This window comes from Podarcis vaucheri (genome assembly GCF_965113315.1).
Source record: "Podarcis vaucheri genome assembly, chromosome: 6".
NCBI classification, from domain to species: Eukaryota; Metazoa; Chordata; class Lepidosauria; order Squamata; family Lacertidae; genus Podarcis; species Podarcis vaucheri.
The window spans coordinates 55,290,698-55,310,835 of record NC_138764.1 but is presented as its reverse complement, the minus strand read 5'-3'; the positions used below and the strand labels follow the sequence as shown (position 1 = coordinate 55,310,835).

At 44.4% G+C, this 20,138-nt stretch overlaps 2 protein-coding genes across 5 annotated transcripts; one reads left to right on the top strand and one right to left on the bottom strand.

Annotated features, from left to right (window-relative positions):
• Window positions 1–5,603: 5,603 nt before the first annotated feature.
• Window positions 5,604–17,390, bottom strand: LOC309535635 (selenoprotein Pb-like). 4 transcript variants are annotated; one of them, XM_082228945.1, is made up of 7 exons: window positions 17,294–17,390; window positions 16,253–16,430; window positions 14,846–14,922; window positions 9,805–10,039; window positions 8,951–9,163; window positions 8,201–8,339; window positions 5,604–6,846 (listed from the first exon to the last, which is right to left on the bottom strand). In XM_082228945.1, the coding sequence occupies exons 4-7, from the start codon at window positions 10,017–10,019 to the stop codon at window positions 6,595–6,597; spliced, it is 819 nt and encodes a 272-aa protein (XP_082085071.1). In that variant the 5' UTR covers window positions 10,020–10,039; window positions 14,846–14,922; window positions 16,253–16,430; window positions 17,294–17,390; the 3' UTR covers window positions 5,604–6,594. The 4 variants fall into 4 exon arrangements, with proteins under 4 accessions (XP_082085071.1, XP_082085070.1, XP_082085068.1 ...); XM_082228944.1 differs by lacking the exon at window positions 14,846–14,922; XM_082228942.1 differs by lacking the exons at window positions 14,846–14,922; window positions 16,253–16,430; window positions 17,294–17,390 and adding an exon at window positions 14,373–14,481.
• Window positions 17,391–17,605: 215 nt separating this feature from the next.
• Window positions 17,606–19,278, top strand: HPDL (4-hydroxyphenylpyruvate dioxygenase like). The gene has a single exon (XM_082228885.1). It carries the CDS (start codon window positions 17,967–17,969, stop codon window positions 19,167–19,169), a length of 1,203 nt encoding a protein of 400 aa, XP_082085011.1. The 5' UTR covers window positions 17,606–17,966; the 3' UTR covers window positions 19,170–19,278.
• Window positions 19,279–20,138: the final 860 nt, after the last annotated feature.

Genomic DNA, 20,138 nt, shown 5'->3' with positions numbered 1-20,138 from the left:
ATGTGATGGTACCGTGAGAGACCCAATAGTAAAAATGCCAGGGGTTTATAGTCCTCCAGAGTCATTCTCTGAAAGGTCCTGCAGAAAGGAACAAAACCAGTGAAGTAAAGTGCCACAAATCCCCACCCAACACTGCTGGTCCAAGTGGGTACCATGATTGTTGTCAAAAAAGAGTGAGCTGCAGGGTCACACTCTCCTGTGTCTCCTGTGATCAAGGTCATCCATCAGGACCACTAACGCTGACTAGGTCTCAAAACCACCTGAAGCCAGACTGAGGTAGATCAAGATTACATGTTTCACACCTGCGCTCAGTAAATTGGAGGATCAACATGCTTCCCAGAAATATGAAAGGAGTAAATTATATGATCTATAAATTAATAAAATAGCATCTTAAAAGTAAACTTCCTGTACCTGTCTAATCCATTCAGGTTGAACATCCTGCAATTTAGGGGGTATCCTGAGGAAGCGGGAAACAGTACTTGCTGCACTAACTGACAGAACCCACAATGTGGCACTGCCACCTAACATTAGGAAATATCCTCACAAGGCACTATATTAAAAGGACTTGATTTTCTAAGATTACAGAACATCAATTATGATGGTGGTATTCAAATACCTCCTATTTCTGGGATCCTCTTTTAAATTGATAGCGTCAAGTGGATTAATGCAGTGAGGATTACTAGCAGACTTCTGGTTAATTCAAAGTACATTCTTCTGAGGCAGTCCCTTCACTTTATCCCCCTTGCCCGGCTTCTGTGGGTGGCTCTAAGGGGACTGGCTGAAATGTGCTGGCACACACCCAAGGCTTCTGTAGCTGTTTTCTATTTTCTGTGAGCTTTGTACCCAGGGCTGAGTGTTCTTTGGCTCTCCTTCCCTTCTGATTCTCCATGTTTTGTATCCTCACTTGCCGTCATACTAGTCTTTGCTGTGTTACACACCTCTGAAGGTAATAAAAGCATCTGGTGTATCACACAGACAAACAGAATTAACTGCTAGAAAAATTAGAGGGGAGCTAACAAAGGCATTTGCTATTTCTTCTTGTGTACAAGGAGTAAGATTAATGAGGATTAGGAATCAGAAGAGCTTCATACTTCCGTACCAAGAACAATTGCCACATTGATCCTTGCATGCGGAGCGCACAACTTTTCAACACCATGATACTGGCAGATAACACTGTAGATTATGGATGTAGAAATCTAGCTTACCACACCTCCAAAGCACGTGAAGATAAGCAGGATAAGAACTGGTGCCACAAAACCTGGAGATTAATCATTATGCTTTTTAAAATTATATGTTGTAAGCTGTTCTTAAAACTTTTTTTGTAGGTGTGGGATTTAAAATTGCAGAAAGTTGCCATTAAAGTTGCAGCAACCCATACCTAAAACAAAAATAAAATATTTAGATGTGCTGGAGAAGACTGTTCTTATTTTTAGGAAATGGTCTGTTGAGTTTTGAGCTCACAGCTAGTTTTCAAATGTACTTTCATGCAAAAATAGAATCATATACATTAGAGTGAAGTAATTATCTTACTGTATTTTATGAAGCTCTACCAATATTTTGTAGAAGCTATACAATATAAAACCTACATATTCATGAGAGGACTTCTGAGTTGTCAGTAGAAATATTGTTTAAAGTGATGATTTGAAATAATTTCTTAAACGTTTCTGAGCTCCTCATTATAAAATGAGTATCATTGTAAACCAGAAGCATACTGCTTTGAATGAGTTATTTGCTAAATGAGTTTTATACTTGGGAATTATATGTGAGGACTCTTACTTATACAACAGATGGTGAAAGATTCAAAGCACAATCCCATGCATTCGTATCCAGAAGAAAATCCTAGTGATTTCAGTGTGCATGTAAGATTTTACACTGTAATCAGTTTGTATAAGATTGCAAACTTAAAGAATAATCAAACATGGCCTATCTATAGGGAATGACTCTTAAATAAGTTTTAGAAACTCATTAGCATGTTGGATTTTATATTGTATCACCTATGTGAATACTCCTGAATACTATATGAACATAACATTCCAATGGAAGCAATTACTTTACATGAGTAACCTTTAAATGTGCCAAACCATTTTCTATAAATGAGTTTCTACACCACCGTTAGACATTTTAATTGAATAATGAAGCCAGTTAACAAAACACCTCTGAATTGGCTAGATAGGCTTTTGTTTCTTTTTACTTCACTGCCCAACAGGGGAAAGTGGATTGGGCAGGGAAAGTGTACTTAAGAGGCATTAAAGCATATTTATCCCTCAGCTGCCTCCTCTGTTGCTGATTAAAATCTAATGCTGTCCCACTTTTGAGGCTTCCAACACAAGTACTACATCTCCTAAAGGCAGCCCATAGTGCGGATTCCATGGAGAAATAGACATGGACACAGCCTCTCCTTCCCTCCTCATCTCTCTCTCTCTCTCTCTCTCTCTCTCTCTCTCTCTCTCTCTCTCTCTTTCACACCCACACACCCACCCACACACCCTTCTGCTTTTCATTCTTTGGCTGATACCTCAGATGAACAGGGTTAAAGGGCCTCTAGAGCAAATGACAATGTTAAGTAGAAGATAAAAAAGCTGTACAGATGTTTACACAACCTCATGGTCCTTGCTGCTAGGCAAGTAAGAGACAAGCTTATGGGTGCAAATGCAGGGGGAATTGTAAACAGAGCATACTCGAAGGGAGGGAGGAGGACTGTTCCTCACAGATGGTAGCCTAGCAAATTTTATCACTGCTTTCTCTGTGTGCTACTACCCACCCTGTAGACTTGTGCAGGTTTGATTTCTAAGGCAAATAATCAGAAGGGTAAGAGGATCCGAACTCTCCTTCCACTCAGTACTTAATTTTCCATAGCTCCCTGCCAAAACACTTCTCATCCAGTCAAAGTCACTTCCAATATTGGAGCTCATCCATGGAGGAAAATTATTGGAGGGGAAGATGTTAACATCAATAATATTGCTACTGCTTCCCTCTGGAGAGCTTTAACAATAAAAATCTGTGGGAAAGACTTTGCTGTTTTACCAGTTCTACCCTAAATGCTAAGGCTCCTTTAACTAAGCATCTATTTGATTTGATTCTGTAACCATGCAGTCAAACAAAACCCTAATGCGATTTAGTACCAAGGCAAAATACATGTAATAATAAAAATAGTTTTATTATTTGCACCCCACCCATCTGACTGGGTTGCCCCAGCCACTCTGGACTGCTTCAAAACATAATTAAACATTACAAAACTTCCCTATGCAGGGCGGCCTTCAGATGTCTTCTTTCTCCATTTGCAGTGGGATTGCATCCTCCACCATGCCTGAGGGCAGCAGGGGAGGCTGTGTGTGGCACAGGCAATTCTCTCCCAACATCTTGCCTCCACTTTTATCCTCCTAGCATCTACCACCTGAGGTGGCTGCTTCACTCTGCCCAATGGTAGGGCCAGCCTTGTCCATCAAAAAGAGACTACATCTGCAATGCTATACTGTACCCACATACTTGGCAGTTAAGTGCCATAGAACTCAAATGAGGCTTTATTCTGAGTAGGCATAAACAGGCAAACTATAAGAGATTTTCTGGCTGCTGCAAACAGAGAGGCCAGTTTAAAGAGGATCTTTAGCAAATATTTGACCCGCATGTTAGATGAGATTAGCATTAAACATGATGATAATAGTCTTGCTCCAGTTTTGCTATGAACCTGTGGACTCTGCTGCAAATGTAAGCAAACAGGACATGAGGCAAAGGAGTTTAGTTTGGATAATGGGAGCTGTGGGCTGGGGCAGAGGGCATCAGGAAAGCTGGATTAGAGCCCAAGGCCAGCATTAGGTAGGAATGTTGTTGTCCTAAGCAAAACATAATTTTGCCCATTTTTTTTTAGCACTAGTACTACTGAAGATTTTTTCTTTGGTAATTAATAATGGTAATACTGTACATAGAAATAAAGGGAAGAGATTGTAAATACAATTGGAATGTTAAAAAAACCAAAACAAGCCAGCCATATAATTACTTTGTTTGGTAGAAAACTATCAGCAAGAAAATAGTCTCTTAACAATTAAATTATGACCTAGCTGCTGTAGATTGGGCCTCTGCAGATTTCTGGGGGGCAGGGATGGTTTCAGCTAGGTATGTACATAAATAGGAAATGAACTAAAGGAACATAAAAAGGGAACGGAACAGCATGTGGGAAGGACAGCTAAATCTTTGCATGTCAGTTGGGCAAGTAATCAAATATTACACCAGATCATAGCAGCTACCATATGGCTGCACGGTGGGGTGGGGATATTGTTTTTGTTTGTTACTACGTTCTGTATTGTGGAGAGCAAGACTGCTAAGAACATTAAACTAGTTGTTAAGCAACTAAGGCTGCAAGTTGAATCACAGTTGAGAGCAGTTTATTTAGAGTCCATTGTGCTGGCTATGCCCTGGGTGAAGTCGATTAATTATATGACATATTACCAAAAGCTATAAATTATGTTATAGCTCTAATACATGTATGTTAAGAGTAGCCAACATGTACAGATATCAGGAAAGTTTTGATATACACAAGGGGATAAATAAATCTGCAGTAAGTATGCTGTTTACACCAAAGGTGGCTTGTTAACTATAAGCACCTCACTGACAGCCTAATGCCCTTTTATTGCTTGCAGAATTTCAAAGGCAGCCTTCTTCCACAAGAACCTCCTGAACTACTAATATTATACCAGGAGGCCCTTCTTTAGATCTCCCCACTTTCAGGGACTCTGATTGGGTCTTTCCAGCTATACTGTCCTGTCTTTCCTAGAAAAGCTTGCCTGACACCAGCAGCAAGCCTTATGAATATCTGGGGCCAGGTGAAGAACTGTTTTATTTCATTTATTTCATTGAATTCTGATCATGCTTCTTGCTTGCCTGGGTGAAGAATAGAGAGGAATGTGTGAGCATGAAGAAACTAGCCTACTGGTATGAAAGGTAAAATTAACCATTGTTGCTTCATTCACTTTTGCCTCTGGCCCTGTGCACCACTGGCAGGCAGCCCTCAGAAGGCTACCCAGAAGCAAATGTGGCCCTTGGGCTGAAATAAGTTCTTCACTCCAGTCTACAGCATGTGTGAGTGTAATCAGCAGGGTTATAATTGTGAGCTAGCTATTATAGATGTTATACCTATGGCAGGTCCTGTAAATTGAAGATTGGTCCCTTTAGCCACCAGCTGAGATGTAATAAAAAGGAATTGAGGCCTTCAAAGAAATGCCATAAACCTATGGGCAGCTGCCACCATTTGCAGTCTAGTCTAGCTGGCTTTACTAACTAGGGTTACTTTGGAATAAACAGATTATAGGTGGATACATATCAGCATTAACAATACAATAAAGACAGATTACACCCTCCCGTAAATATTTGTAGCAGTAGCTTCCTAAAACTGGGATGTGGAGGACTTGTACAGTATGCACCAATTCACTGACCTTCAACAAATAACAGGAACCTGGACTATTCTCAATAAGGACTGCTTAGTATGCCAAAAATGCAGATAAACTATGGGACATCTCTTAAATGTTGAAGGTGAATACGTGTTCTACAATGCTGTGTACTGTCTGAAATAAATGACACCATTTGTACATTAAGGTATTGTGAGCAAAGACTTCAAACATTTCAGAAAATTTATTTCCAACATTCTTTCCCAGAAACAGTTATACTACTTTTAATCAGCAAGCAGTGCATCCCTTTTCATGAATTTTCCTGACAAATGGCATTTTCTTCCCTTGTTCAGCTCTCATAGCCCTGACAAACTCAACTCTCACCTCAGACTTCTCTGTCTTTCATACCTCTATCAACATACCTGTAAACTTGGCTAATTCTGTCTCACCACTTCCATTCCTACAAACCGCAAATGTTCTTTACTTCCAGCAATACAACAAATGTCTTTTTACAAGCTAGTAATTTGTGTGCATGGACTTTAATGTACAAAATCTTGAGCCCTAGGCTCAAAGTCATCCTTCTCTGCCACAGTCAGTCACCCTCCTGCTAATACCAGTTCTGATCCCCATCCTTCCATCTCCAAGGACATGCTTTTATGTACGGTGTCAGCATGTGGTGACAGAAAGTTTACATCACATGCTTCATTGAGTGCAGAAAAGCAGGAAATGCAAAAATGGGGTCAAAATTGGCTTCTCAAGAAGCTGATTACTATAGCAGCTCTGTGTTCCTGAGGAAAACAAGATGGCTTCCTTAGGCAGTCCTCACCACAGAAAAGGGGTGTATCTAAAAATCCATCTGAGCCCAAGAGGAACACCACCTTAAGGCTTGGTGGAACAAAACTGGTGGATATGAGGTTAACTGGGAGACAGATTCAAAATGAGGATAGAAGTCTCATTGTGGACAAGCAGTTAAACTTTCCAATCACATATATGACACAACAAAAGTTTTTGTTGTGTCCTCTGCTATCTGTTGAGAGACCTTGAATGATTAGGGAGTGGAACATTCACTTCCCTTCCCCTGCTGAAAACTGAGCCATCATATTTCTTCCTTCTGATGCATGTAAGTTTGCCCCCTGGCTCTTCTTAAGAGCTTGCTTAGTGCTAAGTATGCTTATGGCTAACAGTTGGGTGTTGCATACATTGAAGTTTAAATGTTTTATGGGGATTCCCTTGTTTGATGCTTCTGTGAGCGATTCTGAGAGTGGAGAACTGGCTGGTGTGTACTGCTCAAACCCAAGGCTTTATGGTTGCCAACTCCTCCATGATGTGAATAGTGATGGGCTGTGTGCTTGGGGTTAGGTGCTTCTTGGCTTGGCTCATCGTGATGGTACCTGGGTTCTTCCAGGTGCTTCTCTTTGTGTCCAGATGCCTCAGTTGTCGTCACGTTAGTACTTGCTGTCTTATTCACCTGTGAAGGTAATGAAAGATTCTAGTATACAGATGGGCTTAGGGTGAAGACAGAAACACATTTTTTAAAGTGAAGATGGATGTATATATCTGAAGTGATCTGAATTCAGCCCTTTTTGACAAAATATGTAAACTTCCAAAATCAACTGAGCTCAGAACAACTGCTACTTTCTGTTTTCAGGAGAAATTGGCTGTGAAGAATGGTGATTGCCTGGCAGTCACTTAAAAAGTGGTTTTAAAGAATGTGTAAAATAGAAGTTTAAATGAGTAAACATGCTGGATGTTTAGGCGTAGAAATGGTTTTTAAAAGCCCAAAGTTTGAGAGGCAAAAAGCTGCACAGGAGTTTAAGCCAAGTACATATCTCTCTCAAAAGAGCAGGGAGGGAAGAAGGTTTGATTTCTCCAGATCAGAAAAACCTGCACCGACTCCTGGAAGGAGATCTGTTTGACTTCACTCTCGTTATGGTCGAAATGGCTTAAAAGGTATTTATAATATTTTGCTGCATTGGCTATCGGGGCAGCAAAAAACTAAAATAGGTAATACATCAGGGTCCTCCCGCAATCCCACCTTGAGGAATGAACTTTCAGATCACTGATGGGGCAGGAAGTGACACCACAGGACAAGACAGCAGTTATTATTTCTTCTGTCCAAGGAACAACATGCTCCCATTCATTGGGAACAGGAAGCACTTCAACCTGACAAATTAAGGGTGTTAATTTATTTTTTTCAATAACTGAGGGCAGACAATGGCTACTGGGTGAGGCTCAAGCAGTACATGATAGCAGCAGATCCAGGTCTTGCCCCACCATGTGCAAAACAGGAAGGTGGGGTTGACTTTAGAGAAAAGGGGTGCCTGGGTGAGGGGAACCAAACCTTTCCTGCACTTGATGCCACACAGCTTCTGTTCCAAAGTGTCTTTCTCCAAGTCAATCTCACTTTTAGTATCTGAACTCAACTGGGGAGAAAAGCACTTGGGGGAGTGTGAGAAGCTGAAAGTGGGGGGGGGGGTTAGCATGTCCTCCCACCTGGGTTCTCCTGGACCCCTCCACACTACACTATCTGTGACTGCGGCAGACCTGGTGTCTCCACCTGCAATTTGCTTCTGAGGTTTTTATTTCAAGATGGTTTACTTCCTGCTTTGTGGTATCTCAACATCCTTTCTCCTTGCTTGCTGTAGTGGCCCAATATAATAAAACCCTCCCTTCCACCTTCTCCTCCCACATTCCTGCTGTAAGACCGATCTGATCAGAAACCTAGAATTCCCAGGCAGAAGTTCAGGATGGGCAAATGAGGAAATGTCTGGCTTAAATAAAATAGTTGAAAAGGAAGTTGATGAGGGGATTCAAGTCCCTACCTCCTGGCTGCTGTTAGAGGGGTACCAGGAACAATTGCCACAGTAGTCTTTGCTGTGTGTGTACCGCACGGCTGCTTCAACATAGGGCAAGTGCAGAAAACTGTATGGCAGCTGGATGTGGAAAGCCAGCCTGCTGCACCTGCAAAGCCCGAGAGCCATGAAACAAATGGACATAAAGTTAGTGTCAGGAGAGCCTGTAATCCACTAATTTACACTGGAAATGAATCTAACCTGGCCTGAATAATCTGGTTTTTCTCACCAATAGTTGTGAGACATGATGGTAAAGAGAAACATTTACATCATGGTATGTCCTTTCTTTCCAGATGTGTCCTCAAACAGACTTTTTGATAATGTATTCAAGAATCCTGAATTCCATATATCTTACTTTCCTTCCTTCTGCCCAGGCCTGCAGACCCCCATTGGCCTCCCACCAGCAGCTGCCTACGGAGCACCCTCTTCTGCCCCCGCTAGTGCTGCTGATGGGATCCCTGCTGGTGGCAGCAGGGACTTTCAGCAGCCAAGGAAGGAGCTGGACTGAGCCGCCCTGCAGTTCATTGGATCCTGAGATGGTCCCACTGCCAGAACTGGGCTTCTTCCAGGCTCAATTGCTGCACCAGCTCCAAGCTGGCTCAGTGATCTGCCTTCCCTCCCTTCTGCCCCGGCTGCTATGCACAGCAGTGGCCCTGACTCTCCAAAAACCCTATCAGTCTGGGTGGGTGGGGAGTTAGAATTGCTCCCTTAAGCACTGACCTGTCATAGATCAGGAAGTCATCCTTGTCCCCATCTAGAATTTGCCAGACGTCAGGCTCCAGAATCTGCTGCTGGTAAACAGGGACTCCCTCTGGGGCATGCCGTTTGAGCTCCCAGTACATAGCCCTGGAGAAAGGAGTCTTCTCATTCACAATCATGAAGCTGACATTGGTCACTCCTTCAAGTGACAGCTTCCTCTGCAAGCTGCCAAGGCTGGTGGGTAGGAAGAACAAGCAACGTTTAGGAAATGCAGTGCACAATTATAGGTTCCAGCCCTTGCCCTCTGCACATACCATGTGGGATATGAGCCTGCACTGCTGGACGGAGGCCCCTTCCTTTATCAGTTCACTGGACTTGCCATTACAGCAGTTCCTGCTACATAGATCCAGCAATAAGTTACATGATACATATTATACTTGAGCTGTAATTCACCAGGAAAATTGCATCCACCATCTATATGCATGTTATATCTGGCCTGCTGTAGCCCAGGCCTCAATTTTTGATTGCTGAACTGGAGCTTATAAACAATCAGTTCAGTTCTGTGTTTCCTGGTAGAAAGCTTAGGGACAAAGATGTGACCTTTGTCCCTAAGCTGTGATATTGCCACTGAACACCAGATACAGGGTTCCAACACATATCTGACTTTCTAGTCACATCCAGACCATCTTTTTAAAGCATGTGACTTTCCCCAAAGCATTATGGGAACTGTGATTTACCCCCTCAGAGAGCTACAGTTCCCAGCACTCTTAAACTGCGGTTCCCATGACTCTTTGGGGAAAGCCATGTGCGTCAAATGTATGGTGTGGCTGCGACCTAACAGCCCCTGACTCAGGCAACCTTCTCTATGAACTCACCTGGCGGCCTGCTTGAGACAGAACTGTCAGCTGGCTTTCAACAGTGCCACCACTGTCACTTGGCCCTCCATCCCAGCCATGGGGGCCACCCCATTGATCTTCCAGAGTGGTGCAGGCTGGCATATTCGGGTCCTGTTCTCAGCCACGTCTGCCAGCGTAGCAGCAATTGCCAGGAGCAGCAGCAAGGTTGTTGTGGCTAGGGCTGAATAGCCCATCCTGGCCACCTCCCTTCAGCCTAAAGTAGAAGAGAGAAGCTTAAGACCATAAGATCTTCCCTCAGCAGGGAAGTTTTTTTTGGGGGGGGGTTCGAAGGGGGGAAAATAATGAATATGATATGTTTTGATAATTTGTTATGTTGAAATTCTTAATAAAAAACTTCCCTCAGCAGGCCAGATGCAGCCTCTTAGTCTCAGAAGACTTTCTTCTTAGTAAACATAGGTAGGCTTGTCCTACATGGATGCCCTAGTGCCCTGTATTTGAAAGCGACAGTAATGGATGCTTAAAGACACACTCACATATCAGCTGCCCAGGATTTCAGCTACAGCAAGGGTTGTTGCTATCCTGTGGCCCTCTGGATATTGTTGCAGTACAACTCCCAGCATGGTCATTAAGAACATATGAAGAGACCTGCTGGATCAGACCAAAGGCTCATCTCATCCAGCATCCTGTTCTCACAGTGGCCATCCAGATGCCTAGTGCCACAGCACTCCCTCTATGTGTGGTTCCCATTGACTGGCATGCAGAGGTGTCTCGGACAGTGGAGGTATCCATCATATCTAGTGGTTATGAATAGCCCTGCCCTCCATGAATTTGTCTAATCCTCCTGTCTTGCCAAAGGCAAGGTGGTTCTTTTAAAATGAGATTCAGAAGCAATACAAAATACACAGGTGAGCGAGAAGTTTAAAGATTTTATTCTAAAACAGCAAGAAGGGATACATGTACCAAGCAAGCACTTCAATCTGCCACTTGGAAGCCCCCAAGAAGCGGCGAAGCGACTCCCCCAGGTACCCTCAGTTTGCACAGCCCTGTGGCCAATCAGTCCATGCATGAGCTTCAAACAAACTCTGCCCAAACCGTCCGATATTATAGATAAGCTGTGTGGCTTCCAAGACTGGCTATGTGCAGATCATCCAATAGCCACCCCCTCCCAAGGCCTCACTTTCTCAAAACAATGTCCAGCATCAAAGAAGGCACCCAGAATTATCCTCCAGGGAATTATCCTTGAGAGCCAGTGTGGTGTAGTGGTTAAGAGAGGTAGTCACGTAGTCTGGGCAACCGGGTTCGCGTCTCCGCTCCTCCACATGCAGCTGCTGGGTGACCTTGGGCCAGTCACACTTCTTTGAAGTCTCTCAGCCCCACTCACCTCACAGAGTGTTTGTTGTGGGGGAGGAAGGGAAAGGAGATTGTTAGCCGCTTTGAGACTCCAAACTCTTCTTCTTCTCCACAACTGATGAAGACAGCTGTGTGTGGGGCTTCACCTCCTCTCAAAGTTCTCAGGACATTAAAGACTGTTCTCACAGCATCAAAACAACTAACAAGAGCAAGGGAGGGGGAAGGAACAGAGGCAGGAAGGGTAACCGTGTCAGATCACTAACTCCTCAATACATTTTGTTTACCAGATGCACCTCCAAAATAGTGGCTATCTCCACATCCTGTGAGAGCAAGTACTTATATAGTACTTCTTTTAGTCCGCCCTGAATTTTCCAATGTTCAGCTTCATTGGAAGGCCTAATATTCTGGAAGACAGAGAACAGCTTCTCTCCACCCACGTTCTCCATGCCATGCATCATTGTAGACATCACTATCATGTCCCTACCTTATACACCTTTTTTCTAATCTGGAAATCCCTAAATGTTGTAACCTTTCCTCATAAGACGGTTGTACCAGCCCTTTGATCATTTTAGTTGCCCTTGCCTTTTCTGAAAGTTTTCCAACTCTACAGAGTATATTTTTAGGGGAGGTGACCTGAATGGTACACAGTATGCCCAGTGCTTTTTTTTCTAGAAACATAGGTGCTGGTACCATGAAGTTGTTACAGTAAGTGCCACACTTTTTAACAACAACAGAAGGAGGTGCTGGTATTGCGTACCCTTGAGTATCCCCTGGGGGGGGGGGAAGCACTGAGTATGCCTAGTACTGTGTTGTCCCAACATAATTTGATGAGCAGATAGGGCCAAGGAAGGAGTCTGGCAGCCAAGCACTCTGGTTTGGCAGACAATGGTAAAGACAACACAATCTGGACTGAAACATGCCTCAAGCAGAAAGTGGGATCTAAAAATGAATGCAAGCAAATATCTAAACCAGACAAACGCAATCAGGTAAGCCATAGGCCACAATGCAATTCACATACGTTAAGATACATATAGGCACCCTATTGCTTTTAAAGGATATTGGCTCCATTTTACAAGTGGGGCACTATATGAGTCAGATAACCATGGGAGAGAATGCACAAAAAGTTAAACATTAATAAAGAGTGTGCCTCTGAGCATATTCAGAGTAATTCCCCATGCTGCTTAGCAGCTGCAGCTTCCCCTTCCTCCCTGCACTTAGAATTTAGGAATAGTGTGCATCTGAGCATATGTTTTTCACTTGTTACTAAACAACTGCAGTTTCCCTTTCCCTATACTTTTATAAATACAAAGCAGGGGTGATGATGTGATGGCATGTTTCCTACATAGATGAACGCTCCAGTATAAGTTTTGCTAGAAATTAAGAACTGTTCAAAAAGCAAAGAGGGGAAAAAGCACTGTCTTCCTCTGTTGTCAGCAAACTAAAAGCAGAGAATTCTCATGTGCATCTTACGCAACAAACTGTATTCCTAACCCAGAGCCCCCTGTTTATTGACATTCATCCTGATTTGCTTGCACAAAGCTTACACCAAAGTTATACTTTAGCTAGTCTTTGCTGAGTATTCATTCTGATTTGTTTGCAGGGTAGTTAGTTATATGACAATTAGCATCCATTCAGATTTGCTTGCAGGGTGTTTATACGTCTTCCCATTAGTCATTTGCTCATTGCACATGTTTTCAGTCCATTTCCCCATCACTTTCCAAACTGCAAAAAGTCTGGTGTTTTTGTGTGAAGTGGATTTGTTGCCCAGAATCCTTTAATTTGCTTTAACTGTGCAAATCTAAATTTCCAGCATGTATTTGCATCCCTTCTGCAGGATAGTGAAAGTCCAGAATCACTGTTAGTTTCTCCCCCACATTTTTTTTACAGCTCTGGCTGCATTAAGAAGAAGAGTTTGGATTTGATATCCCGCCTTTCACTCCCCTTCAGGAGTCTCAAAGCGGCTAACATTCTCCTTTCCCTTCCTCCCCCACAACAAACACTCTGTGAGGTGAGTGGGGCTGAGAGACTTCACAGAAGTGTGACTAGCCCAAGGTCACCCAGCAGCTGCGTGTGGAGGAGCGGAGACACGAACCCGGTTTCCCAGATTACGTGACTACCGCTCTTAACCACTACACCACACTGGCTCTCTCTTAACATCTAATGCTAAGCAAAGCCATAGTTTATTGTGAACTGTCTGCTGGGGAAAAGATTACAGCCGCTCCTCTGTGGCCCCTTTAGCTCAGTGGGGTGCAGCACCAAAGCGAAGGGTGGCTTAGTGAGTTGTCTGAACTTGGGATACTGATTAAGCTCTTGCCTCCTTAACAATTATCTACAGTATTTGTTACTGGCTACATATTGCAGCTTAGCTACCCAACTGAGCTAAAAAGCCTGGGAGTAACAAAGCAGGTGAAAGCTCCTCTCTGGGAGCCAGCCTGTTTTGCACAGTTCTGGTGAGCCACACATATTAATCACATGGATGAAATCTCAGCAAGAGTCTTGTTGCTTTCCAATACACTGGTTAGAAAAGGACACACACCCAAGCCTTGTTAAACTTGTAAAAACAAGCCACAGAAACCCAGCATGATTCAGCCACACCACCCTAATCGCTCAATAAAAATAGTTATTTAGAAAGCCCTTGTTGATCCCAGAAAGTGGCAAAACAGGGAAGGCAACGCCTTTGGTTGGACCAAATCTTGGCAGGATATTCCCCTCCCCTAATTGTCCTCTGGAACAGGGTCCAAGCTTTTGAGTCCATCAGTAGAAGAAGGCGCTTGCATTCTAAAGCTGGTCACAACGTCCCCATCATCCTCTGCTTGCCACCACACAGGCTGTGTGCAATTCCCTCCCATATACTCCTCACCTTCCCACATCCAAGAAAAACAGCCTTGGGGTGGTGGTAGTAGTAGTAGTAGATTAGGAACAACTCAGAGATCAGATAATGCTTATCTTGGCAAGATTCAAAACCTCTCACAGTCTCACCCACAAAAGGTGGTTCAGTCAAAGGTGATTTGACACCTTGCCAATGTTGGGCCTCTCAGGAATCCACCAAGACTTTGTTCTAGGAAGCAGTAGCACAACTTTACCTTCCTTGTTTGGAACCTTTCTGCTCTAACTTCATTGTGATAAATATTTCTCATGAGCCTCCAAAGCACCAGCTATATCGACCAACTGCAGAAATTGAACTTAATAGACATTGTCACCCCCCTTCCCAACAAGTCTGCACCAAGAATTCCCACCAGGTGATACTTTGCCTTTTCTCAGGTGACTCCAGCTGTTGTTCTACTCCAATCTATGACAGTCTTGCTGTAGCTCTGTTCTCTTATCCCCAGGCTGGCTGTGGCATACTTTATCTCTCATTCAAGGTCTCTCCACCCAGAAGGGGCTGGGAGAGAGGAGGTGCTTGGCTGGGGGCTAGATACACAGATGTCCTTGAAGAATTTGAGAGCAGCATGAATTGCGTTCACCACTGCCATACACCCAGCGGTACTTGTTTTTCATTCAGAGACATCACATTCAGGAACTGAAGAAATACCATGCAGTACCAGGCCAGGAACACTGGAAAGCATTATGCTCTTGGAAGAAGACAGGACTGCATCCTGGCAGATTTCAGTTGCATTGAGGAATACATTACTGGTATTGCTATAAAGCAAAAGGAAGCAATTGTTACAGGCAGTGCTATTTTTCTAGAAAAAGAAGTGCCGGAACTCACCATGAATGCCTCCATTGTTCTCTTATCATGGCAACGGTGTCCGCCTGAAAGATGCTGGAACTGAGTTCCGGTGAGTTCTGGATGAAAAGAAGCTCTGGTTACAGGCAACAGATTCCAAAAGAGACAAATTGTCCCCACTCAACTTGCATTACTGTAATCGGGTGGTATATGTTGACTTTTTGCTTTAGATGAAAAATTGTTTTAAGATTAGTAGGTAAAGATAAAAGGTAAAGGGCCGCTGGATGGTTAAGTCCAGTCAAAGGCAACTAGGGGGTTGTGGTGCTCATCTCACTTTCAGGCCGAGGGAACTAGCATTTGTCCACAGACAACTTTCCGAGTCATTTGACCAGCATGACTAAACTGCTTCTAGTGCAACACAACACTGTGATGAAAGCCAGAGCGCACGGAAACACCGTTTACCTTCCTGCCACAGCGGTACATATTTATCTATTTGCACTGGTGTGATTTGAACTGCTAGGTTGGCAGAAGCTGGGACAGAGCAACAGGAGCTCACCCCATCGAGCAGATTCAAACTGCCGACCTTCAAATTGGCAAGAGGCTCAGTGGTTTAGACCACAGTGCCACCCGCGTCCAACTAGTAGGACTGGTACAGCATGATGAGATATCCATGAGTATATGAAAAACAGTTCCTTTGAGTTTCCAATTCAGGCATGAACTCCCTAATATTCCTACTCTAAAGTATATGAGAGGACAGATTTGACAATGAGTAGTCAACTATAGGGTTGGAGGAAATTTAACTGAATGTGAACTGACATGAGAGAACCTGGGTGGAAAACTAGTTTTCGGGGATAATAAAAGTGAATTGATTGAGTGATGTGAGGTACAAGTGAAATAGAGTTCCTCTGAACATGTACAGAACACCTCTGCCTTGCAAGAGAGAAGCTGTCATGTATAATACATTTTGAAACAGGATTTCCTGAGCAGATTATATGGCTTCCAGACTGCCCCTTAAGGCCCCGTACTCATGTTACCCCAACAACGCTGGAAGTGCTGCAGTGCTGCTCCTTCTTGCATTGCTGGGGTAACAGTGAGAAGCCCAGACCATGAGTAACAAAGCCCACATCACAGCTTCTTCCTGTGCCAATGCTAACCATTAAGATACACTCTTGTACCATGCAGGAGTGGTGCTGCTGCAGATCCCATACTAGCAGAGTAACGTAAGAACCTAGAAATTATGTCCTTGCCAGGTTTCTGTACAACTAGTACCTACAGGCCATTTCCAATCAACCCCCGCCCCAAGTATTGGCCTTCTCCAAATCTATACCTTTCCAGCAGTACACACGCACTCTTTTCCCTCACAATAGTTCCCACCCCACTTTAGAAGCCCTGAAGGGAGAGAAAAGTATTTCCCAAGATCTGATAAAGACACATGCAAACCTGCTTTACCTGGAGCTGGGAGTAGAGAGTGCAGCTGAGTGGGACACAGTTGAGGGCAGCCTGAGGAAGTCCCATCCACTTTGGATCTGCAATTTTCTGAGGCTAGGGTGATTTCTGAGGTTTCCAGGAACTCTTCTCGTTGTGAAACTTTTGTTGGTGAGCTGAGAGTTTGTTTTGACCCTGGGTGCTGAGAGGGAGGGTGTTGTCAGAAGGAAAATGCATTGATATGGATTTAAATATAGTGGCAACTTTCTATTAATGCAACATTTTTATGTGTATTTTATAATATTTTGTTTTGTCTGCTGTTGCTGTTTCAGCTTATTGTAAACCGTTTAAGAGATATTTTAAATAAGCAGCACAAAAATTAAATAATCAGTCACCATCATCAACATCATAAAGTACCGTGGTACCTCAGGTTAAGTACGGTACTTAATTCGTTCTGGAGGTCTGTATTTAACCTGAAACTGTTCTTAACCTGAAGCACCACTTTAGCTAATGGGGCCTCCTGCTGCCGCTGCACCGCCAGAGCATGATTTCTGTTCTCATCCTGAAGCAAAGTTCTTAACCTGAGGTAATATTTCTGGGTTAGCGGAGTCTGTAACCTGAAGCGTATGTAACCCGAAGTACCACTGTATGCCAATTCCATGTGCCTTTCCACTGAAATCTAAAACTGTTACGAGTGTGTGAAAAGGGGAGGTTCGATCTAAAGGCCTGTTCTTAAAAATACTTTCAGGATTGAACTGCAAAGCTCCTCCTCACATCAAAAATAAAAATAACAGCGAGTCTTCAAGCGCTGCAAATACTTAACAAGGCTGCTCACCCAGTGGTGGCGGTATGAAAGAAATGTATTTTAAGAGCATTCCTTGGGATTTTTTAAATAAAATAATTGTAGCACAAAACAGTGTTAACAACAAAGGTAAAATAAACGCTCTTGGTTGTTGTTTTTTTGGGGGCGGAGGGGGAATGGCGTTGTAGAAAAGGAGATTGCGGCTCCCGTATACGCAGCCCACTGAACGGCTGATAAACGTAGCAATTGCCTTTGCTTAGGACCTACGAGCCGGTGGAAGACGTTGGCGCAGCTCCACGTGCGCCTTGGAGACACTCGCCTTCCGCTTCCGACCGCGTGTTGCGGAGCCCCTCCTTGCGGGAGATTCAAGTCAGCGGCGGGAGGAGGAGTTCCGGCGCCTGCCTGCCTGCTACGTGAAAGTCACTTTCGCATGAGGAATCAAAGACACACGGCGGATAAGCTTTCACTCAGGAGGCCTGAGGCAAGATCTAAAGGGGGAAGAGAGGGAAAAGATAGACTCTGCAGCTAGGCAGAGAGTCAAGGAGAAACGTGGAGATATCTGGGGGAGGAGTAGATTCCCCGCCCCCTTTGACCTGGATTCCTTTGATTTTTCAGGCACATGTCAGCCGAAGGGAGGTGGCACAGAGCTGCTGCCTCCTCCTCCTCCTCCTGCCCCCCTACAAAACCTGGAGGCACTAACAGCACAGGCCCCTGTTCCCATCCAGGGAAGGGACCACTAGGGTCATCTAGCCCAACCCCCTCTGTAATGCAGGGTACTTTTGCCTAATGTGAGACTCGAACTCATGACCCCAAGATTATTGTGCTCTACCGACTGAGCTTCTCCACCCCACAACAACTGAGCTGGCTTTCTTTTCTGTTTCTGTAGGTCTAGCAGCGAAAGTTGTGTTACCACTGACCACCATTTCGAACTGCATAATGCCTGGTCTTCTGAACCGGATGTGCCACATTGGGTTCCACGTCCCTGAGGGGCAACAGCTGGCCAGCAACTTGGTGCGCCAATTTGGATTCGAGCTGTTTGCTGCACGGGTAGCAGAATGGAGCAGGCAGCTGGCTTTCCGAAGAGGGGATGCCATTTTTCTCGTCAATGAAAGGCTGAAGCCTGCCAAGAGAGACGCTCCACCTGTGCCATCTTCAGGCTGCCGCAAGGATAAAGGAATTCTGTACGACGTGGACCTAGAATATGCCGTCAGTACAGCCTCCAACATTTGCTTTGAGGCAGAAGATGTACCTGGCATCTCCCAAAGCCTACAGGAACGAGGATGCCAGATCCTCATCCCTCCCACAGCTGTGGAAGATGAAAATGGCCACGTCACTTATTCAGTAGTGGGATCCATCATAGGCAACGTCAGCCACACACTACTGGACAGATCTCGGTACAGCGGACCGTTCCTACCTGGTTTCCACATGGTGGAGGGTGCTCCCAAGGTCCAGGTGGGTGGCCAGGTGACACATTTTGACCATATCACCTATGCTTGCCCCCAAGGTAGCTCGCAAGCTGTGTTGGACTGGTACAAGAACTGTTTGGGATTCCAGCGTTTCCCCATCCACCAGCAAGACAATGGTACTGATGGCTATACAATCCAGGGTGCTGGTATGGGTCTTCGTCTTACTGCCATGCAGTCCAATGGAAGCGATCCGACTCTGCTTTGCAATGACTGTAAAATTATTCTAGCTGAGTCTCTGTCAGATCAAAAGAAGAACCAGGTGGATACTTTTTTAGAGCAGCACGGTGGATCGGGCATCCAACACGTGGCACTCTACACCACAGGTATTATAGGAGCCGCTGCGGCCATGGCCAGATCTGGCGCAAACTTTTTCAAGCCCCCCTTATCATACTACAGTGAGAAAAGGAAGGTGGAGGAGATAAGGCAAGCTGGGCAAAATCTTCAGCTCCTGAAGGACCACGGCATCCTTCTGGACGCTGGCGTAGGAGGCAGCGGTAGCTCTGGAGGCCTTTGTGAGAAGCAATACCTCATGCAGATCTTCACAAAGCCTCTCTTTACAGAGGATACTTTCTTCCTGGAGCTTATAGAGCGATGTGGGGCCACAGGTTTTGGCGAGGGAAACATTCGTGCTCTCTGGCAGTCTGTACAAAACTATATGGACCAGCAAGTTTGAAGAATGCGCACCAACACCCCGTTACACATTCTTGTGCTCAGTGTATATGTGAACCTGATGGTGCGAGTTCTGCAAACCTGCTCCTAAGGGGTTGGTTTCCCTGTTATATCGATGACATAAGGAGTTCTAGATCATGTGCATACTTCCTAAACTGGCTCTGCACCTCCACCAGAGTTGCTTTCACTGGTGTAAAAAGTATCCATGTGATCTGGATGACCCACCTAATCAGAACTTTTTACACATTGCTGATCTATTTTGAGTTGGGAGCTCTAACCATAGCGAAGAAACATTGTGATGGCAGCTGCACTTCAAGGCCTGTGTGTACACGCTTATTTCTCTTAGTGCTAAAATGCAAAGGCTTTAAGGACCCTCCCGATGTTGAGCTGCAACTCATATCATCCCTGACCACTGGCCATGCTGGGTGTTGGGAGTATAGCAACATCTGCAGGGCTGCAGGTTCCCATCCGTAAGGCAAGATACGGCATGTATTTCTGTCCTAAAAAGGGGCAAGCACTGGTACTGCACAGGCAACTTATCCACAGCAAAGCCCATTATTTTCGGACCTGATTCTGAAACAAATGAATTGCCCCACTGACTTAATTCATTGCGATTCCCATTTTAAGGTCAGAAGAGGAAGTTGTTTCTGCCTCTACCAGTGTTTATGCTTAAGTTTATCTCCATAATCCAGTTAAGTGTCCAAAAAAAGAAAGTAAATTCCTATGCTGTTTCTACCGATTTACACACTATAGAATAATAGTTAATTGGACACATGAATGCAAGATGGTTTGCTAACTATTCCTGCTGTGCAACTTGGCCGCTTCCTGACTAGCAGCACAGTAAGGACTAGCTGGGAACTCTTGTGGTTCTGTAGATCCAAAACAGCTGCACACAGAACTGGATGATGAGACAGTGTCAAGGTTTGGGCTCCTATAAGAGGGATAGAATTTGCCTTGCACCATATTGAAAACT